At 43.4% G+C, this 21,875-nt stretch overlaps 1 protein-coding gene across 4 annotated transcripts in view; it reads right to left on the reverse strand.

Annotated features, from left to right (window-relative positions):
- Positions 1 to 212: 212 nt before the first annotated feature.
- Positions 213 to 21,875, reverse strand: part of PPP3CC (protein phosphatase 3 catalytic subunit gamma) — an 86,555-nt gene continuing 64,892 nt past the window's right edge. The window contains exons 5-15 of one of the 4 annotated variants that reach the window (XM_082200478.1): positions 21,385 to 21,530; positions 18,706 to 18,845; positions 17,308 to 17,385; positions 17,118 to 17,212; positions 14,060 to 14,185; positions 12,409 to 12,486; positions 11,001 to 11,027; positions 9,959 to 10,040; positions 8,559 to 8,656; positions 2,929 to 2,958; positions 213 to 926 (exon numbers count right to left, since the gene is read on the reverse strand). In XM_082200478.1, the coding sequence (XP_082056604.1) occupies positions 751 to 926; positions 2,929 to 2,958; positions 8,559 to 8,656; positions 9,959 to 10,040; positions 11,001 to 11,027; positions 12,409 to 12,486; positions 14,060 to 14,185; positions 17,118 to 17,212; positions 17,308 to 17,385; positions 18,706 to 18,845; positions 21,385 to 21,530 (1,076 nt within the window). In that variant the 3' untranslated portion in view covers positions 213 to 750. The remainder of the gene's footprint in view (positions 927 to 2,928; positions 2,959 to 8,558; positions 8,657 to 9,958; positions 10,041 to 11,000; positions 11,028 to 12,408; positions 12,487 to 14,059; positions 14,186 to 17,117; positions 17,213 to 17,307; positions 17,386 to 18,705; positions 18,846 to 21,384; positions 21,531 to 21,875) is intronic. The other 3 variants (XM_082200480.1, XM_082200479.1, XM_082200481.1) reach the window with 3 other exon arrangements.

Raw genomic sequence — 21,875 nt, forward strand, 5'->3', positions numbered from 1 at the left:
CATCAAAGCCCACCTACTGGTTTATTCCAAGAGAATTCATTTCTCTCCTGAAACTGGATTCCTGAAGGGAAATCAATGGCAACATCTGAAGGGGCAGAGGCAGGATTAGGTAGATCCTTTTCTCCAGTTCCAATCATTCACCTGGAGCTGATCTGCGCATGTCAACCTTTGCCTTATGACACAGGATTCCAAAAAGGAGAAAGTTTACTAACTGCCCTATGCAACATGCCTTTAATGGAAGTCAACTGCTGGAGCATCAGATGCAGTGTGAAATAGAAGAAACACAGCAAAATCTGGGAGGAGAAAAATGTTGCTTTCAAATGAAAGTTGCCACTTTTAAAAAACAAGGATAACTTGAAACAGTTCCATTATAAAATCAGATCCCAGAGCTGCCCTGGGTTGTTTCTGCTTCCCTTCCTCCCACCCCACCCCACCCAGGCCACACACACAGGCTCCTTCCCTCCTGGCAGGGACAGGCAATCTGTACAAAACAACACTTTATATATGTACTAGTATTTAGACCCATTCCTAAATTAAAAAAAGATGACTTTTTATATATTGAACATAAAATTTTAAAAACTTACAAAATGGTCACCTCTCTTACAGAATGGATGCAAACTGGATTATGGATGTGCCTCCAGGCTAAGTTGGTTTCTCCCCCCCCCCTTGCTCTCCCCCTTCATAATAAATAAATAGAATTCATTGAGTTTTGGATCCTTTAGTGAGACAGCGTGGCTGGCCCCTGAACTGTTACTGGGCTTTCTTCCCCATCCCGTTCTTTTCCGCAGAGTTTGTGGAGGTTAAGTTCACCGGCCCGTCGGGCTGCTTGGAATCCTTGCGTGGCGGCATGCGCTCGTTGACACGGTCCAGTCCCCTTGCTTCTTCAAAGCTGCGGATCTTGTGCTGTGGCGAAAATCCACGGATGGCTAGAGTGGAGGAGAAAGAGCGAGAAAAAGGAATCAGAGCAAGTTTCCAAGCCTGGTTGCTCAAATGTGCACACATACCATCCTGCAGTTCCTATGCAGAGCTGTGACTATGGAGCATGCGTCTGACTTGGGGGAGGTGGTATGGGGTTATTTTTACACCGGACAGGACAAACTATTATGCCCCTGATGTGAAAAGACGTCTCTTTAAGTAAGGCTGGAAACATTTTCCTCCCAGAGCTGAAGATATTATGAAAGAAGGATTTCTGTTCACAGTGTGTACATTCATTCCACTGGTCACTGTTCAAAAACACATTCAGTTGGTTTTTGCACTGCTTCAAAAGCCTGCTGCATCTGTTTGAGTAGACGTGACAATGAGACAAAAATATATATACATGTATACACTGTAGGAACAGATGCTCTTAAAACTGACTCTCCAGCCTAAACTCCTAGGCAAAATTACCCCTGTAAGGGACTTTCATTAGCATTGCTTTTTTCTCAGTACAATTCCTGGCCTAATCTTGGAAGAAACAAAGAATCAAGTCAGATATGTGCTCAATAATCGAGGCATTAGTGCAGTGAAACAGCAGCATAGTTTTGAAAACTGAAAAACATAAAATAAAAAATAATAGTGAAGACTAAATCAAAGTCACATACTTCAGTACAACACCACACACTCACAACACAACAAAGAATGGGAGAATGAAACTAATCTTTGGATAAAAAAAGCAGTAGATATAATTTTTAAATCTTGCATGACCAAGAAGGGAATGCCAAGAAAAGCCTCAAGTGTGACAAGGCGCACATGTGGAATAGTCTTGTTCTCTCCATCAGTTCCAGAGCAGAGCACATTTCCTTTTGCACACTGTTTCTGAAAAAGCAAAGAGCTAGAGGAATTTAGAATGGTTATTTTTTCTGCAAAGCACAAATTTCTTTAAAGATTGGGAAAAATTGTGTCTGCAGATCACAGAGGTACTTGCCATATGACTGTGGGAAATGAGAAAGTAAATAGACAGAGCCATTTGACGATTACAGCTCTGACAAGCCTACCCACAGGGAAGGCCAAAGGTGGTTACTGGACAGCAATATGTCCTGAACAACTTCATGCTCTGCAAGAAGAGTCACAAAGATGCACATTCTATGACTTTGCTCAGGACCAGTTGGAAGCACTTTGCTGCCCTCTTCATGGTGGCCATTGTGAGAGTGCAGAGGATTCTGCACCACATTCCTAGAGCTCAGCTGGAGAGTGCCTGCTTTGCAGGCCCAAAGGTCCTGGGCTCCATCACTGGCATCTCAAGGAAAAGGATCTGGGGTGATTGCTGGAGTGAGATATACCGGATCCATTGCCAGTTTGAGAAGGTAACACTGGGCTAGATGGACGGGGCAGGACAGATAAGCCAGCCTTGCCCAACAAACTGGCTACTCTCAAGATGTTTCAGATTACAACTTCCACCAGCCGCTGATACAAACCTTTCGAGAGGAACACCAAAACCACAACTTGCATGCTGCTTCTGGCAAGGCTGGAGCCCCTCTAGGCAGCTGCCAAGTCTGCCTGCCATGGCTGAGCCAGCTGCAATACTCTTGCTGGAACTCAGCACAGCTAGAGGTCTCAAGGGATGGGTCCAATGCCACACCGTAGCCCTGAAGCCAACATAGAATGGTAGGCTTTGTTCATCTAAAATAAAAAGAATGTCACAGGATGGAGCATTATATCTCCATGGCTGTTTGAGCCTCCCCAGTTCTAACGCTATGATGAAGACCATGTAGGAGAGATTATAGAAGCAGGGTAGAGAGTTTGACGGATGCCTCTGTGCTTCCTCCCCATGTGGATGGACTCCAGGGGTGGGAGGTGTGCCAGGCCATGTCCCTCTCCCCTTCTCCCCCTTCTGGTGATGCAAGAGTAAAAAGCGTTCGTACTGCTGCTGAGAATAAAGCTCTTGGTGGGGGGGGAGGGGGGTCAGCAGACACACAAACCATCACGCTTCTTGCAAGATTCTAGCCATACCTTCCCGTGCCTCTACCGCTTCTACTGTGGCTGTAATACAGAAGGAACAGTGGCATGCAAAAATGAAGACAGAAAAGAGTGAGTGAACTTTAACATAACCATGGTTGTTAGAGATCTACAACCCTCCCAGTCCCAACCAAGGAGGATTGTGAAGACAACCAGTGGAAGAGGATGGTGGCAATAGGGCAGAGAGACAGAGGGGAGTTATAGTTTTCTTCCTTAAACCTAATTATCCCAAGCCCCAAGGGGAAAAAGAACAGAGAATGGCAGGACTGGTTTTTCAAAACCAGGAGTCCAACGGATGTCGTGGAGGTAGCTTCTTCCATGACTGATAGGACCAGGCAGCAACATATCCCCATTGGTGCACACAGCTGCATTTAATAGCCACAGCTGCAATCAACAGCACATGGCTGGAACCAACACATATTTTCCTCAGAAAAGAGTATAATAGAAGGGATACTTGTTTGTTCCATGCTTCAGCCCCAGACTTAACCTGCTTTGTTTAACACCAGATCAATCCCACCTCCCAAAATGGTTTTATAACTATGTCATATCATTTCCTATGAACAAAGGTCCTCTGCTTTTGCCATCAAAAAGCACCCACTCTACCTTTGCACTGGGGTTTCCAATAAGGCAAGCAGCTCTCTATAGAACAGAAACTTTAATCTGCACAGTGTTCCTGCATGCCCCTTCAAATAGCTGGTTTGGTTTTGGCCCCTGCCTTTGGAACCAGCTGCCCTCAGACAGCTGCAAGGAGATCTGTGGCAGTTGTTTCAGAAAGAATACAGAACAATTCTTATTTAGGAGCACTTTAGCAACATGTATTTTGCTGAGCTTTGATGCTCTAGCTTTGATTTGTATTTTCAGAGCATTCTAGCACAACATACAACAAATTAACTTTTAAAATAAATAAAACAGATCATGTCTGAGCAATGTCAGGGGGCCATTCTTGCATGTTGGCCTGTGTGGTTCCAAACTGTCAGAGATAATATGACTACTGTAAAGTGTGTTTTGCCATGACAGTTCATGTTTCTTTAAATATATATTCATGTTACCTTCTCACTTTGTCTGGGAGTTTCTAAAGCAGGCATAGGCAAACTCAGCCCTCCAGATGTTTTGGGATTACAATGCCCATCATCCCTGACCACTGGTCCTGTTAGCTAGGGATGATGGGAGTTGGAGGGCCGAGTTTGCCTATGTCTGTCCAAAGGTACATGACAGATTGCCAATGGAGAGAATTCTAAACACACTGAGAGTCCCAATAACCCAGATCATCCACTAACAAGACCAAATTGCGTATAAAAGTGTGTACTAAATTCCCATTTAAACAAAATAACCATATACACATAAAACAGATAACCACAGCATACACATATATCAATATCATGAAACCACAATGGAGCACTGGTTAAAATCCAGTTCAGTTGAATGCGGCCTTTATCAAATCTATGTGAAACAGAAGTCCTAACTTGTTGGGAAAGAGATTTGTGGTGGTGCCACAGTATCGCTTCAAAAAGAATGGTGCTTTGGGGTGATGCAACAGCTGTGACAATAGGCCCTTGGTGAAAGCACACCATGGCAAAAGGGCCATGCTTCCTGGCTGGCTGTTGCTCACACATGTGCTATGTAATGGTGGGGACCTTTCTGATACATGACTAGAGCACAGCTCCCATGTTTTCAAGATCTGGCATATCCAGGCACTATCTTCAAAGGCTTTGATGGCATCAAACGTTTTTTTCCAAGTGTTGAGAGTTCATCCTGGAACTCTCTGATATGAAATACATGGATTGATCTGAGTTGCACCTCAGTGCTGGAACTGCTGGTGATAAAGCATCCCTGTTGAGGCTCTTCATTTTGGGGGGCATAACGAAGAGGTCTTGGTTTCTGTGCTGGGCTGGAGCTGGATTAAAACATTACCTGACAGCTACAGCATGCAAGTTTGTAAAGACCAAGACAAAGTTCAGGATCTCTGATCTCATGCAACAAATGACACATTAAAGGAGACTGAATGCCTCCCTGAACACAGTGCTGGACCTTAGTGAAAACCACTGCTCAGCCAGCCACAAATCCCTCTATGCAGCCTTGGGTAAAGTTGCCAGCTCTCAGCCTCAGGATTACCAGAGGCTTGCATGGGAGAGCACAACCTTAAATAACAGGTGTGCAAAGACTTTGTTACTGATAGAACACTGGTCTCAGAGACAATTCTAGAAGGAGATAATTTGGCTTATATTAGCTAAGTAGCTATTTTTTAAAAAAGGTGGAATGAATGGAGGTATGAAACTGACTAGGATACAGGCCTGAGTAGAGCTGATGCTCTGATGTACAAAGGGAGAGTTTTCAGGCAATGAGGACAAAGGCAGGGAAATGTAAAGTCAGGGAATGGTTGAGAGATGAGGAAGGAGAAACTGCATGCAGAAAACAAAGTATGTGTGAAGATTAAATGCGACAGAGAAACAGGAGGAAATGAGCAGGAGAATATGTTCTCTTTACTGAAGCTCAAAACAGATCCTGTAAAGTTACAATGCTCATAAAATTCATATGCTTAATTTCAGTGTGATGACGCTTCAGTGGAAGCTTTTAGATGCTTATGTTTGGAGGTTTCTATGAAGTTTAAAAATCCAATGTAGCAATAGTTAAAAACAGTCAGCCAAGTTATTAGACACCTAGTCAGTCTCTAAAGCACATGGTTCAGCCTGATTTATTGCAGAGCTCAAGAAAGGGAGTTCTTGACACCTATGCCTTCATCTGCCAACTTCCTATTCCATTGGAGAGAAAAAACATGTTCAACTATCTGGAAAATTAAGTCTAGCCTTCCCCTGCAAGAAAGAAGGGAAATCATCACCTCCTTTGACCATGGAAGATTCTGCTACAATATTTTTCCATGTGAGAAATTTAAAATCTAGGCTAGCAAGTGCCAAAGCAAGCCTCTTTCCAGTACACCAGGAAGTCATCCAACATTGATGAGAAATAAAATCACCTGGCTCAATGCCAAACATGAAGGCTGGCAGCAGAAAAGGATTAAAACACTAAATCACAGGGTTCTCTCTAGAGAATGGGTGGGCAAACTAAGGCCTGGGCCAATCGCCTTCTAAATCCAGCCCACGGACAGTCTGGGAATCAGCGTGTTTTTACATGAGTAGAATGTGTCCTTTTATTTAAAATGCAACTCTGGGTTATTTGTGGGGCATAGGAATTCGTTCATCCCCCCCCCCAAAAAAAAAATAGTCCGGCCCCCCATAAGGTCTGAGGGACAGTGGACCGGCCCCCCTGCTGAAAAAGTTTGCTGACCCCTGCTCCAGAGAGACATGTTGCTATAACTCATTTGCTGACCTCACAACCAGTCATGATTGCCCACAAAGCTTGACCTTCAGTGCTATCTGCAGTAGATTAACAAAATTTAACACAATATCACCTTAATGTAGGAAAAAGCAAGCGTGCTGTTCTGGAAGAGTGTACATGTGACAAAACAGGAAGTATACACTGGAGCTGAAAAAATATTTGCAAATATTCACAATTTCCCAACACTTCAGATTTTGGGTGTGCAATTTTATCTCAACATTAAGAAAGCCGAGTTCTTTAGATTTGCTGGGATCTCTTGATTGCTTTGATTTTGGCAGGTGTGAAAAAAATCCAGAACTCTATCAGCTATTGACAGTCACAATACTAAATGTCATTGGAAAAGAATGGCCTTCTCTAAAACTTTTTCTTATGGGGAAGTGTGTACAGGCAAACAATGATGCATGAAGAAAACTCCCCAAAGATGCATCCAGACTGGTAGGTTTTGGGGTTGCTGTTTGTATAATCTGCCACTGATATTCACAAAAGGAAGGGACAAATTCCAACACTGCACAGCATGATGAGTCACTATTTGTACACGTGTTTGTGTACAAATGCTTTTACCTCAATTCAGGAGGTATAAGCTTGTATGTCAGTTTCAGGGCAGGATGAAGCAAAGGCCAAGCAAGAGCAAGGAAGTTGTAGCCCAAAGCCAACAGAGAGCAGTAAGAGCTGGATCTCCTACTGGGCAGACCTGTGAGCAAGTCTGACCAGGAAGCCTATATAGGGATTTGGGAGAACTATCCAAGCTGCACTGACCTGATGGTGCACATGGGCTTCCTTGCAGACACATTTGGCCAATGCTGGCTGGCTGGTTGCTTGCAAGCAGAATCTCAGATTCACATCTCATAAGTTGCCTGTTTAAGATCAACTGTGTGTGTGCTAGAGTCCTAAAATGCTGAGCTAATTACGGTAATCTCAACCCAAGTCTTGTGATGTCTTTCTCTTCCTGGTATTTGCTCGTACCCCTTGCCTAGATTCTTTCTTTCTTTTTAAATAGTTAGTTGTTTGTGGATTTGTCCTATTGCACTCATCCATCTAATTTCATCAGTTTATCTCTTTCAGTAGATGCTAAACCTGGCTGTGGCACTATACTAGAGGGTAGGAAAGAATGATCTACAACCAGAAACAGCTTAATAGTTTTAACATCTGGTATACAGCTATGAGTGCAACAGTGTAAACTTAAGTTTTGTTTTCTCTTCATCAAAACTGCAATGGGTGTATATGGAGCTGGCAATTGTGCACAGATTAGTTCCAGTCCATGAAGGACAAGAATGAAATGACATAAAAAGCCAAGGAAAAAGTGGTCTGCACACATCATAAGCACTGGTGCCTGTGCCCCAGCCCAGGCACCAGTCTGAGAAGGACACACAAGTTGAAACACCAGCATAAATGTCCATATTAAAAACCTACCCAGAAAGAGAATCTCAAACTCACAGCTGTTAGTTTTCAATGTTAGCACTGAGAACAGATGGGCTTAGTACAGGAGGGAACAAAAAAGCAGGCTGGTGGCATTTGTACATGCTCTTACACAGCAGCAGAAGTCTAAAGGGCAACTGCTGTTAAAGAGATGAAATCTGAATAGTTGTTCAAAGAACAGATTCCAGAACACTATGCAAGTTTCAAGTCTCTATTCCCAGCAAGATCACCAGCTATGACAACATCATACAAATGCCTTGGACGAAATCCTTCCCTCAAGTCCCATTGCCAGGTTTCTATTAAATTAGTCCAAGTGTTCTCAGTCTCTCCTATTATTCTCCTCTAAGCTTCATTCACAGAATAATAGAATAAAAGAACTGTAGAGTTGGAAGGGATAACAAGGGTCATCTAGTCCAACCCCCTGCAATGCAGGGATCTTTCGCCCAACGTGGGGCTCAAACACACAACCCTGAGATTAAGAGTCCCATGCTCCACCAACTGAGCTTGTCTCCCCCCCCCCCATTCAGTGCCAGAGTTAAAGGCCTGTAAGCTTATGGGGACATCTAAAGCCCATCTTTTCTGGTGACAGAACTGCAGATACTAGGAAGGGGAAGGGGAAGGGGAAGGGGAAATGTCAGTGCCTCCCCCACAGAACCTAGATGATCTCTTAACACATCACACCTGGTCTTATCCTGCACATATACTAGGAGTGCCAGCTTGTCCCCGCAACCATGAGTGCCCAGGGCTGTGGGTGCCACGCAGCGTGCATGGCCCTGGCACCAAAATCTGTGGATGCCGAGGCCCTTCATGGGGAATTTTGTGGGTGCTTGGGCACCCAGGGCCCCAGGGAGTTGGCACCTATGACATATACATACCCGTCTGTAGAGTCTGTTTCCCCCCTGAGAGGACTCCCAGGGGCAGAGTACCTGTAGGAGTCAGTCCTTTGAGCATCAGAACACTCTCACTCTCCTCCCTGCAAGAAAAAGAGGCAAAGTGACCAATTATATCTGACCCCACCTCTTAGGTTTCCTCAGCTGCACACTCAAGATCTTTTTAGGGAACTGCTAAACATTTTAATGTGCGTGAAATTGTTACGTTTGTAAATACGTGAGCCATAAAGCTGCATTTAGAGCTGGGATCGGATACACCTCCCTGTTGAGCATATATTTGCTGGCCTGTAGACAGGGCAGCAACAGAGCATGATTTGCATGCAGGTCCCCAATTCCATCTCTGGCATCGCCCATAAAAACAGAAGTGAGGAACCTCTGGCCTGTGGACCAAATTGGGCTCACCTTGGGTCCCAATTTAGCCCCAAAGGCCTTTTTCCTCAAACCACAGCCACCTGTCCCACACCTGACAACAGGTGTAGAGCAGGAAGAGACCCAGCTGAATCTCTGTGGGAAGCTCCATCAGGCAGTCAACCCCTGCATAAAGCAGCTTCGCCAGCTTCACACTGCCTTTCCCAAGCATGCGGCAATGAGCTGGCTGTCAGGCACTCAGAAGATGCTGGGCAAGGGACCTTTGACAGGTGTGCAGGCACATCCACCTGTCCTTTGCCTGTTCTTATATCTTCATAATTGAATCAGGTGACTGACAGGTGGATTAATCCCACCAATATGTTGAAGTTGGCCCATGAGGGTAGGGACAGATAACAGTCTGGTCCACTGGGCCAAAAATATTCCCCACCTCTGAATTAAAAGAATCAATTTCACATGATGGGAAAGACCTTTGCCTTGAGACTCTGGACAGACAATACTGGGCTAGAGAGAAACAATTTTACACTGAACAAGGCAGCTTCCAATCATGTGTAAAACAGCATTTAAGAATTAAATCTTGGGGTTTTTTAAGGGGGGGGGGTTGGAATCTATTGATCAAAACAAAAATCCAAAGTCCACAAAGGTCTTGTACCCCCTCCCCAATTATGATAGAAGAAAGGTGGAATATGAATGTACTAAGAAAAAAATCCCTGAACAATCCCTACTGACACTTTACATCTCTAACAGTCCTGCAATGGGAGCAGCTTGGCTGTAACATTTACAAGTCCACCACTGTGTAGGGTCTTTCCCACAGAATTGGCTCCCTGCCGGGAGAGTGCAAATTCCAGGTGATAGTCCCACACAAATCAGTCCTGTAGCAGTGGACTTTTAAACATTTAACATGCACTGGTCCAAAACTTGCCGACCTTTCATTCTCTGCCCTGGTGCAGCCAGGGCAATCTGGCAAAATGATATTCCCTCTCTCTCAAGCTGAGATTCACCAAAGCGAGCAAACTTACCGAAGAACTGAAAAGACTCGTGCCATCTTCCCAATGGCTCTGATCTTATTCCTGATGATCTCTTTACGGGCAGTGGTGCCTCCTTAGGGAAAAACAAAACAAAAAGAGTTTAAAAGAATGAGGGAGGAAAACAACTAAGGCTCAGGCAATGCCAGTATGAAGCATCTGCTTGGCTCTAGGAAAGAGAAATCCGATTACAACTTTACAGCTAAATTCCATAGAATGGTAATGAACTGAATGAAAGGGGCAGCAAGTGATGGACAGAATGACACACAAAGAGGAAGTCCAAACAGGGGGAAGTAGGAGCACCAGAAGTAGTAGGACAAGTGTTGATCGGAGCAGCAGACCTCTTTGCCTGCCCAGACATGTTTGACCACAGTACACATGAGATGTAACATGAATGACTCAGCCATTGAGACACAGTTTTGCAAGGCAAGAACACAACTACAAGCCCAAGTGAGGGTGAAGACATCAGGATGCTGGGCTGTGCTTGCAGAAGGGAGAGCGGTCACACAAGCACCACCTTTGGCATAGACGCAGACAAAGGAATGGCTGGAATCTTGTGGTTTTGCTTGAGTCCTCAACGAATACAATGTGCTAGGGATAAGTACACTCCCTTTTACTACACAGACCAAACATGGACTGAAAAGCATGGAGGTTCTGGGAGCTCAACTGTACACTGAATGATAAATACATCTCCTCTAAGCTGAGATCTTCTTTTTTAATTGCCCGACTATGCATTAAGAACAGGACAAGCCAAACTGGAGAACTGACATGCACCAATGGATCAGCCATGCACAAGGTGGCTGCATTCAAACGTCAAAGAGAAACGTGACCCCCATCGCTCTGGTTCCTGGTGGAACACAACAGGGTTGGAAAAAAGAAACAAAAACCAAATGCACCACGTTCATGTTAAAACTGATGGGGAAGAAGAGGGAAATGGCGAGACTGTTCAACTAGTCAGCTATTCAAAATCCACTCCAAGGAAATCTGGTGGCACAGGCAGTGAGAATTAAGCTTTTAGCAAATTCTAGCTGGGTACCTTTCGGATAGCTTGAAATGTAGTTATCTTCAGGGAGAGGAGACACCAAGTAACAAGGAGATGAAGACAGAGATAGAAGAAACAAATTTAAATTTCCATGGGAGGGAGGGAATAACATTTCTTTTTTAAGTGCAATGGGACATGAAGGTTAGCACTGGGTCAGCTGGTAGTTCTCTTCTGCACCTGTGTCATGCTCACTTGGCTGTCAGACTCCAGATGGACAAATCAATTTTCCTTCTGTCTCTCAGATGCATAAGACTCTTAATCTCCGGGGCATAGGCATGAGCCCCACATTGGGCAGAAGATTCCTGCATTGCAGGGGGTTGGACTAGACGGCTCTCGTGGTCCTTTACAACTCTACAATTCTATAAGCTACTAGCAAGGGCCAAAAAGGAGGAGGTTGGATCTAATTCTGCAGATTGTGCAAAAAGGATGGAAAGGCCAATCCAATGACCAATGATCAAAAGAATTGATCTAGCAGTGCAAAATGCCAGTATTTTTTAAACAATTAAGCAGCAAAAATTCCTATAATTGTAATAATATCAGAAAAGTAGTCTTCAGTTTTCCTGTATACTTAGTTGTCACTAGTTTAACACTGCACACTGTTGGGTAGCCTTCCAGAGAGTTGGCATCATAGAGATGCCATTGCCCGTTCAGTCTTTGTGCCCCCTCTCACATCATTAACTAGTTATGTGGGTTCCTCGAGCACTTCAGGCTGAACCTTGGGAAAGCCAAAAGCCCCCAGAAGCATGACCAGTAGTTTTGTAAAAATACATGTGTACATTTTGTTGCAACTGTCACAGATGCATACGAAAGAGTGCCCATGATGATCAGCTGCTCCACCACCCACAGGCTCAGAATATTTCTGGAACTGAGGGATTTTTTTTTTAATCTTATAAAAGATGGGTGCATATCTACATATGTACTTATGCAGTTAAAAATGTGCAATTTCTTTCAGAAGTGAAACTGAGTGGACTGGAAGTTGATTATTATATCTGGAGAAGCCAATTTCACAACTCCATCCATCTGTATTGGGGCGTAAGGAGCAGCAGCAGATGTAAATGAAAACTGAACAAGGCAGCTGCTCACACTGGCCAGGCTTCCTCTTCCTAACTCTCCTTTCCTCCTTCATTCCATCTGAACAAATACCAAGTTACTGCTGCTGGATCAAGGAAACTGCCATAGTGGGAGGTGGGAGGGAGGGCGCAGAGTGGCTCTTATTACGCTAGAGAAGTAATTGTCTGTAAAACAGCCAAAGACAGTGAGCTTAAACTATGAATGAAAAAGATGGCAACAAAAAGGTGCTAAGAACAAGGCAGCACATCCAGCTTTGAATGTCATTTCTTCCAAAAGTGCTTGAAAGCAACCAAACCTAACCCACCCTGAAAAAGTAAAAAGGTTTTGTTACCGTCCAACGCTTCATCTCCATCAGAAATGAGCTCATCATCAGAGCAGATGTTAAGGATGTTAACCAGCATCTCTGTAACTGCAGGAAATAATGAGAAATGGGCAAGAGATTAGAGATTTTGTGTGCGCGCGTGTTTATGTGTGTATCTATATCTGCCACAGCATGTGAATGGGCTTGTTCACATATAATGATACATCATGGATTATTATGTGAACAAACCTTGTGCTTGTATGCTTCCTATTCCTCAAACACGCTCTGTTTCAATGCCTGCCAAAGGAGGATTGGAAACCAACTTCAAACTGTTATTTGCAATGCTGTCTTGGAGGGCAAACATACACTGTTTGCTGGTTCAGATGCCGAAAGCAAACTACGCCTTGCGCTTAAAAAGTTCTGTTTTATCCCTGAACACCATTTTCTCTGGTTATGGTGCTTCTTAAACTCCTTCAAGCTATAACCTAAAGTCCCCAAACAATTTTCCCCACCAGAACTCCCAATTCCCAATTCATTATTGGAGAACAGTAGAACCAGAGACAGTGTACAAGCAGGACTGCTTACACAGCAAACAAAGCAATACAGTTTGGTGTTAGGTGTGAGCCATGCCAATATGACATTACGTGTATCAGAATGCAGGCTGGGGAGGACATAACACACATATATAAAATACTCAACTGAAATTAAATTTCAGTTACATAAAACCTAACAAATGTTAGAACAGCTACTTAGTCCTTCTACTCCTCTCAGCTGAAACAAAGGTTATGCATCTACAACTACATCTACACAGATTTATCTCCCATTATTTGCATTTTATAAACTGATTTTCAAATATTTTATTTATTATATCCCTCCCTCCCAAGGTAGCCAAGCAGTTGTTTTGTTATTGATTTTAATATTCACCATAAACTATTTATTACATTTTTGTTCAATCTTTGTTCCAAGGAGTTTGATGCAGCACATACCATGTGCCCTCCGTTTTAATAATAATAATAATAAATTTTATTTATACCCTGCCCTCCCCAGCCAAGACTGGGCTCAGGGCAGCTAACACCCGATATAAAACAACTGATTGAAATACAACTTAAAAAACAAGATTAAAATACAACATTAAAACATTAAAATATTAAAATGCAGCCTCCTTTCAGTGGAAACTGAAATAAAAAACTTTTGGGGGGATAAAAAGTCAATTCTTCACCAAGGCTATCCTCACAACAACCTGAGAGAGTACAACTGGTCTACGATTACCTGGTCAGCTTCATGTCTGAATGGGGATTTAAGGATTTTTAAAGCTGAAAACAGTACATAAATGCTGTAAACACACAAGCACCCTGATTTTTGAACCCAAGACAATATATTTTGAAATTTTCCTATGACACAATAATGGCCACTAACATGCTTATTTTTTATTATATATATATTTTTAAAAAATAGAAGGTTGAGTGCCTGAAGGCCAAATTTTGCAGAATTTTCTAAATTCTTTGCTTCAGGAGTGAGCAAGCTAGCAAAATCCACAAATATCTCTCCTTTGTGGCAGCAACAGACCGCCCAAGGCTACATCCAGCCTAGTCAATCCTATTGCGTCAGGAGGATCTGTTTTCCTGCTCCTTTGATAATTGCTTTGCTTATCAATAATTTTATTGGGCAATCTCCTTCTTACCCTTTTCCCCTACGAAAGGCAAAGACCATGTGAAAACATCCATGAAGTTTGGAAGCCAGTAAGGGTGTGGAGAACAGTTGAACTGCCTGATGTTCATGACATTGTTTTCATATTTCAGCACAGCAGCTAGAAGAAAACAAGAGGGAGAAAGAGAAATTACAAGAGTGCTGATTTTATCTTTGTCCTCCAGGGTTACACAATTTAGGAAATGCAATTATACAGCTGTGTAAAGAAATCCCTATGAAAATCAGACACCCTCTATGAGAGAGTCAGTAAGGAATGTCAAAATATCCATCAGACATCAGGTGAAATTTACTGTTACCTGTGTTGTTTTTCTTCTGATAAAAGTTTTAAGAGTGAATTTCATATGTTGTTTTTAAATTTTGGAATGTGTATTAAATGTTGTTACCTATCATGCAGTCTTCTGAAGAAGGATGGGGAGAAATCATATAAATAAAATTTCTTTTACTATTAAGTTAACACTAGCCTATGCTTTAAGGCCTCAGACTCAGACGCTGTCGCTTCCCCTCCAGCACAGCTGCGGTCAATAGATTGGAAGCACTTCCTTCAGTAGTCAAGAGGTGCTGGCTTGTAATTTCATCTGAAGCAGGACAAGCTCTTTAGTCTGATCTCGATGTTTTCATTATGTTTTTCTGATATGTGCCCAGAGTGGCTGGGGAAAATAATCATAATTATTATTATTACTGTGGTTTGCTGAAACAAGCACAATTCAGGCGACGGTCCACAAGTCTGCATTTCTTGGACAGATTGGGGCTTCCACATGCTGTAGAACAGCACAGCCAGTCTTGAGGGTTGATAGAGGTTATACTCTAGGGGGCCACAGTATGTTAAACTAACTGAAGTTATTGGATGACAAACCGCAGTTACTGTAGCTGAAAATGGAAGCAGGTGCTTCCTATCTCCTCCCCACAGCAACTGGAGGAGTGGGGAGCAGCCTCGTGCACTTTACACTAAACTATGGGTTAGTGTTAAATCCAAACTAGGTCAGTAACTACTTTAGAACAAACACTATTTCTAACATAGAAGCTTCAGTGGAATTGCATTTAACTGATTCTGGTTCAGTCCTTCCAAGATTGTATTTATCACATTTACACCCACTCTTCTTTCAAAGAGCTGAGGGTTACATGAATTATTCCCTTGTTTCCTCATTGATAATAAGATAGCTAAGTAGGGGGGCCGCTGGGGGCGCCTTGGAAGATGGCCGACAATATCATCTACCCGGCTCGCACGAGGTAATTAGAGGCTGATTATGGGGAGTAAAATCAGTCTCCCTCTTCTTCCCAGGGGGTGGGAAGATGCTGCCTCGCCCACGGTTGCCCATAAATCACCCCCGAGTTCGAGAGAAGCAGGGGTGGGGGCACTGGGCGGATAGCTCTCGTGCAGGCTTGGAGCTCCCGGATGCCGCTTTCAAGAGCGAAACTGGTTGCGTTGCTTAAAAGGAAAAAAAAAATGGAGAAGTAAACGCACATGCTTCGAGCGAGGTCAGGAGGGTATTATCTGCTAAATAATTCTACCACTGAGACGATGAATGATGGGACGGAAGGAACAGAAGACAGCATCAAAGAACTACAGACATTTCAGTATGTTGAATGGAACGGAAAGGGGGGAAAACTTTCTTCTTTTTTAATATGATTACCTAACAACCCTCCCCCTTAGAAGAACCATCACAACAGCTAATTGCAAGTGAGATGAAAAATAAACTGTGTGGGAAAGAAAAAAATATAAAAGGTTTTACTTCGTGAAAAGATCTGGAAAGAAGAGAGGCTTTCTTTGTGGCGTAGTTACAAAAGTGATCCGCCATTGAGAGGCAGACCTCGTTGTAAGATTTGTAGTCTTAGGGAGGATGAGCCACTGTTTTGGTGTCAGGGTTGGATCGTAAATTCGAAAGGGCGATCACCCTCCTGGAAAGACTGATTTATGATACAACGGATCTGAGAAAATTAACAAGTGGACATTTAGACTGTATTTCATTGGAACTGAATAAGATGGCGACGGCTGCTCGAATGGGACTCTTGGACTATTGGATCTATGTGAGATGAATTACGGGAGAGCATTACAAAGTTCACACAGAAATATAAACAAGACTGTTTCTTTCAACTCACTTGTGGAGATAGCTCAGAGGTGACTGAGAAGAAAAAGGGTAACGACAAGGAGATGAGAGGATGGGACTGTGATCAAAGCAGCAGAAAATATAAGATGATTGGACTCCTACCGATCTTGAAGCATGGGTACCCCCCACAAAAAATTATAATTTGGCAAAATACAGTGGTGCCCCGCAAGACGAATGCCTTGCAAGACGGAAAACCCGCTAGACGAAAGGGTTTTCCGTTTTTTAGCTGCTTCGCAAGACGATTTTCCCTATGGGCTTGCTTTGCAAGACAAAAACGTCTTGCGAGTCCGATTTTTCCCGCTCCCCCCCTTTTTCTAAGCTGCTAATAGCCTTTTAGCCGCTAATCCGCTAAGCCTTTAATAGCCGTTTAGCCGCTAAACTGCTAATAGCGCTAATCCGCTAAGCCGCTAATAGGGTTGTTTTGCAAGACGAAAAAACCGCTAGACGAAGAGACTCGCGGAACGGATTATTTTCGTCTTGTGAGGCACCACTGTAATTGGATTTGGATTTTATGATTTGTATTGGTATGATTTGGAAGAATTAATATGATTTGATTGGTATAGTATATGGAAACTTAATAAAAATTATTTGGGGGAAAAAAAGATAGTAAGATAGCTAAGTAAGGTTGAGCCACATAGTAAACCTCTGAATGAGCAATGATTTGAATGCAGACACCGCTGCTCCAAATCCCAACCATCCCTCTCAGATGACACATCTTCTGTACCCCGCTTACATGGAATTGTTCCTGCAAATCTGTGGGGACCCAACATTTCTGGCAGAATGCCCAAGCACAAACCACGTCCATTTTAAGAAACCAAGTATTAAGAAGCAAAAGATAAGGTAAGCAAGAGCTAGAGATTCTATTAAATCAAGACATCAGGAAAGAATTCATAATAATTGGCATCCTGGGCACAGTCAAAATCTTACCCTTGTTGTTATAGACATCTAGATAATTTGGTGCAGAAAAGATTGTGATTAGGGATGGAAAGCCTGTAGTCTGGCTCTTTCTGTACATTCGGTACCTGGAAAAGTGAGCAGAACATAGGCAGGCTTTTGCAAATACATAAAGACAACAAAGCTGCTGAACACAGCACCAGAATAGTGACTCTGAACTTACCCAGCATCCTGGGCTTCATGTGCTCGAATCACAGATAACAAATTATTATTTTGCAAAAATTCACAAATTGCAGGGTAACTGAAAAAGAAGTTTTAAAAAGCAATATTAACACATGCTGAAGGCAGTCATCATCACATTTGTTTTCTGTCTTTTTCCTAAGAGGGATGAGGATATACAAGTTAGGAATATTCCACTTTTGCCCCAAATTATTCTAATCACCTTGCAAAGATAGGTTAGGTTGAAATAATTGAAGATAGGTTGACTTGCCCCATTGTGGCTCAATAGGGATTTGAACCTACATCTCCACAGTCCAACTCCAACTTTCTACACAGCCTGAGGGAGGGTGAGGGCTACAACAAAACTTTTTTAAAAAATAAAATTTAATGCTGGAGATGCGAACTTAGTACATATGCTGATTAACTGCCCGATAAGATCATTTTGGTGCGAGGCGAGGATATTTATAACAAGAGTAATAAAAATAAATTGTTATTTAGGGGAACTGAATTTAATTCTAAATTATATTCCAGAAACATGGGAGATTTCAAGGGGTCAAAAAAATGGATGTACTGTGCTATATTAGAAGCAAAAAAACTTGTTTTGATGAAATGGAAGAGCCACAAAAAGATTCCATTGAGCACATGGATTGATAATATGGACATACGAACAAATTTCATGTCGTCGCAAAATAAGAATGGATAAATATGAAGAAATCTGGAACAAATATTTAAGCGATAAGGCAGATAGTGGTGGGAAGTAGGGGAAGGAGAGAGAGGTGGGAAAATATTGATTAAAAAGGGGTAGTCATAGGTATATCAGTGTATTCAAATCTGAATTGTCAAATTGTGTTATTTTTGTTATTATGGTTTTTGCTGTATGTGTCTTTTGCGGTTGATGTTTGTATTGAAAAAATTAGGGCTACAACAAAACTTGACTATTGTTAGGGCTGCTAAGCACCTAGAAATCAAACTAACATTTATGGAAACTGGGAATTTGTGGTGATCCTGAGGCCATCCAAATAAACATTCAGAGGGACTTGTGAAGCAAATAACATTCAGATTCAAGATATATTGCTTTGCTAAATAAAACTTGCTTGGCAAGTTTTAAAGTTCTGATAAGTCCACACAAACTTGTTCTAGTATTTCTGAAATCCTTCAGGCACATCTTTGACCTTGTAAACAACTCAGAAAGCCACAAACGAATGGCTGTTCGGTTTTACGAGAGGGAAAATTCATAGGGAATTCAGTAGTAATACATGTTGTATTTTTAAGACAGCAACAATCACAAGTGGGACAGAGTCCCACTCAAAGCCCTGGAACAGAGTGGTTTGAGCACAGCAACTGTGACTTCACACTACTACCTTTTCACTTAACCAAGGGTTGTGTTTGAAATGTTTCCTACCTGTAGAAATAGGAGCAACCTCGAACAGTGTTGTGGGTAAAATGTTCCAGTGTCTTCTCATTGCCATAATCCTCTGATGGATCAGACCACAGCAGGTCACACATTGGACCAAAGGCTGGAGGCTCCTTAAACCTGTCTAACTGAAAGGCACACACACAGAAAAGCCCAAAAAAAGATAATTGAAATAAACATACAGAATTAAGGGAACTCATTATTAAGAGCATGCCAAAATAAGGTGCATGAGAAAAAAAACCTCATCTGTGCTAGATAAACATAGTTTATGATGTCACATCTAAGAAACAAACATTGCGTATATGAGCGCTGATTTCTAAGTGTGGAAGACTTACGAATAGGGAATCCACTTCCCCCCTCAAGATATAAGAAAATTTTAATCATTCAATCTCTGTAAGGATTAGAAGTTTCTCAAACTTGGGCCTCCATCTGCTTCCAGACTACAACTCCCACCATCCCTGGCCACTGGTTCTGCTAGCTAGGGATGATGGGAGTTGTAGTCCAAAAACAGCTGGAGACTCAAGTTTGAGAAACCCTGGATTAAAGGCAACACACATTTCTTTTTCCAACTGCTTAATTTGTCTTTGAAGGAGAACAAAGAAGTTCCAATCCAATCCAAATCTTTATGATGTTCATAAACCAGCATACACAAAGAAGTTCAACCCTCAGAGGCCTAGCAAGGTCAGGTGGTACCAAGTGCAATTTTTTTTTTGTCAAACCCCCTCCCCCATCGATGGCTCGGGGTAGGCTTGGGAGTCATGGCATGTGTCATGCCGAATGTCACCCCCCTCAGCGATGACACCCTGGGCGGTCTGGCCCCCCATCTCCTCTGGCCTGGACCATGCTAATAAAAGGCGACATATATAATGCATAAATTAAAATGCACAAGCATCTGAGAAAGTCACGCTCATAGACACTATCAAAGAAGTGGGGTTTGGGCAGTCTTGGTTGACCACAAACTTGACATGAGCCAACAGTGTGACGCGGCAGCTAAAAAAGCCGATGCAATTCTGGGCTGCATCAATAGGAGTATAGCATCTAGATCAAGGGAAGTAATAGTGCCACTGTATTCTGCTCTGGTCAGACCACACCTGGAGTACTGTGTCCAGTTCTGGGCACCACAATTCAAGAAGGACACTGACCAACTGGAACGTGTCCAGAGGAGGGCAACCAAAATGGTCAAAGGCCTGGAAACGATGCCTTATGAGGAACGGCTAAGGGAGCTGGGCATGTTTAGCCTGGAGAAGAGGAGCTTAAGGGGTGATATGATAGCCATGTTCCAATATATAAAAGGATGTCACATAGAGGAGGGAGAAAGGTTGTTTTCTGCTGCTCCAGAGAAGCGGACACGGAGCAATGGATCCAAACTACAAGAAAGAAGATTCCACCTAAACATTAGGAAGAACTTCCTGACAGTAAGAGCTGTTCGACAGTGGAATTTGCTGCCAAGGAGTGTGGTGGAGTCTCCTTCTTTGGAGGTCTTTAAGCAGGACAACCATATGTCAGGAGTGCTCTGATGGTGTTTCCTGCTTGGCAGGGGGTTGGACTCGATGGCCCTTGTGGTCTCTTCCAACTCTATGATTCTATGATAACGAGGGCGGGAAGGCCGTGACTGTTAAAGTTTGTTCGTGTTTATTGTGATTATTTCCCACCCCCACCCCACCCCCAAAATCAGTACATTGAATTAGTGTGTATGCTTTAGTTGAGATTCTGGCTACAATAGAGTGTTGGACTAAATGACCCTCGGGGTCTCTTCCAATTCTATAATTCTACGAAGACCGCAATTTTATTTAATTCGTCCTGAAAATTAAACCACCTCTCTGACTGTTTCTCCGCCCCCGTGGAGCAATTCAGGGCTTGGCACTCTGCTTTCCCGAGTCCCTGCAAGTCTCCTTCTGCTACCTTCAGGAATCTCCCCGTTATGTGACACGCTTCTTTGCTTTATACATAGAAGGGGGGACGGGGACGGGACATAAGGCAGGCACCAGAAAATAACAGAACTGCATATATCTTACCAGGGAACGAAAAAGGGTGCATGGAGGAAAAATAACCAGAGAGTAAGCCTCAGCTTACCAGGAAGGAGGGCAAATGCCGCGAACGCACACAAGTTCCCTGTTGGCACCTTTCCTCTTTCGACCCAGTGGCGGAAAAAGCCGCTCGGGCACCTGTTGTGAGCCGCCCACGTGGCGGAGCGGGGCACACCATGGGGCCTCCAGAGTCTGCCTGCCTCCTCCCTCTCAGCCGCCCTACAGCTGGGGGGGAGGCAGCAGGCGGACCGTTTGGGCAGAGCAGAGCCTGCATGCGCCCAAGCACCACGTCTCTCCCAGGAGAGATGTGTGGCTCAGGCGTTCTGCAGGCCCCGCAGTGAGTGCCACCCAGCATTTTGTCACCCCCTCAGTGGTGACACCCAGGGCGGCCCGCCCCCACCGCCCCCCTTCCTCCACCACTGTCATCCCTACAGAACTTCAGCCTGGGATCAGAGAGAAGTGTGCATGTCTTTATGCCTGGCAGCCCCTTCAACAAGTCTTAGGTAGCCTTAAAAGAAAAGGTGGTGGGGAAACAGACCCTGGAGTGGAACCTTGTCAGAATGGGGACAGGTAAGCCTACAAGAAGACCCTCACTGGAACTACGATACCTGTGGAGGGAAAAGAAAGAGGCACCACTTACTTTCCTAATATCATCTAGACATGTGATTTCAGGAGACAGCCCTCCATGCACGCACAGAAACTGCTGGTTCAAAAGGGCAGCAAGAGGAAGACAGTCAAATGTATCCATGCATGCATCATACACCCGCTCAGAGTACTTGATTCGACCTGCAGGAAACAGAAGCAAGAGAACGGCAATGACTTGTGCAAACTATAAAAGATAAAAAATAAAAAGGCTCCCAGAAAACTGCCAGTCATCTGGACTTAAGAAATACAACTGCCTTGCCTCTTCCTCTCTCTAAGCCAGGACTTTTCCTCCTTTCCTGCTTCAGAGACTTTCCACACCAACATGTCTGCCAAGGAACTGCAGTACATCTCCTGTAGACTCCTTGTCCATTGCAGAAGATTCTTGGACATGTTCTATGGTGTACATGTAGTTCACATAGAATTGTAGCCATCTATGCTAGGCTTCACCAAAGAGTTGCTATATTTCAAACAGTGAATATCTAGACA

This window comes from Podarcis vaucheri, assembly GCF_965113315.1.
Source record: "Podarcis vaucheri genome assembly, chromosome: 15".
In the NCBI taxonomy this organism is placed as follows: Eukaryota; Metazoa; Chordata; class Lepidosauria; order Squamata; family Lacertidae; genus Podarcis; species Podarcis vaucheri.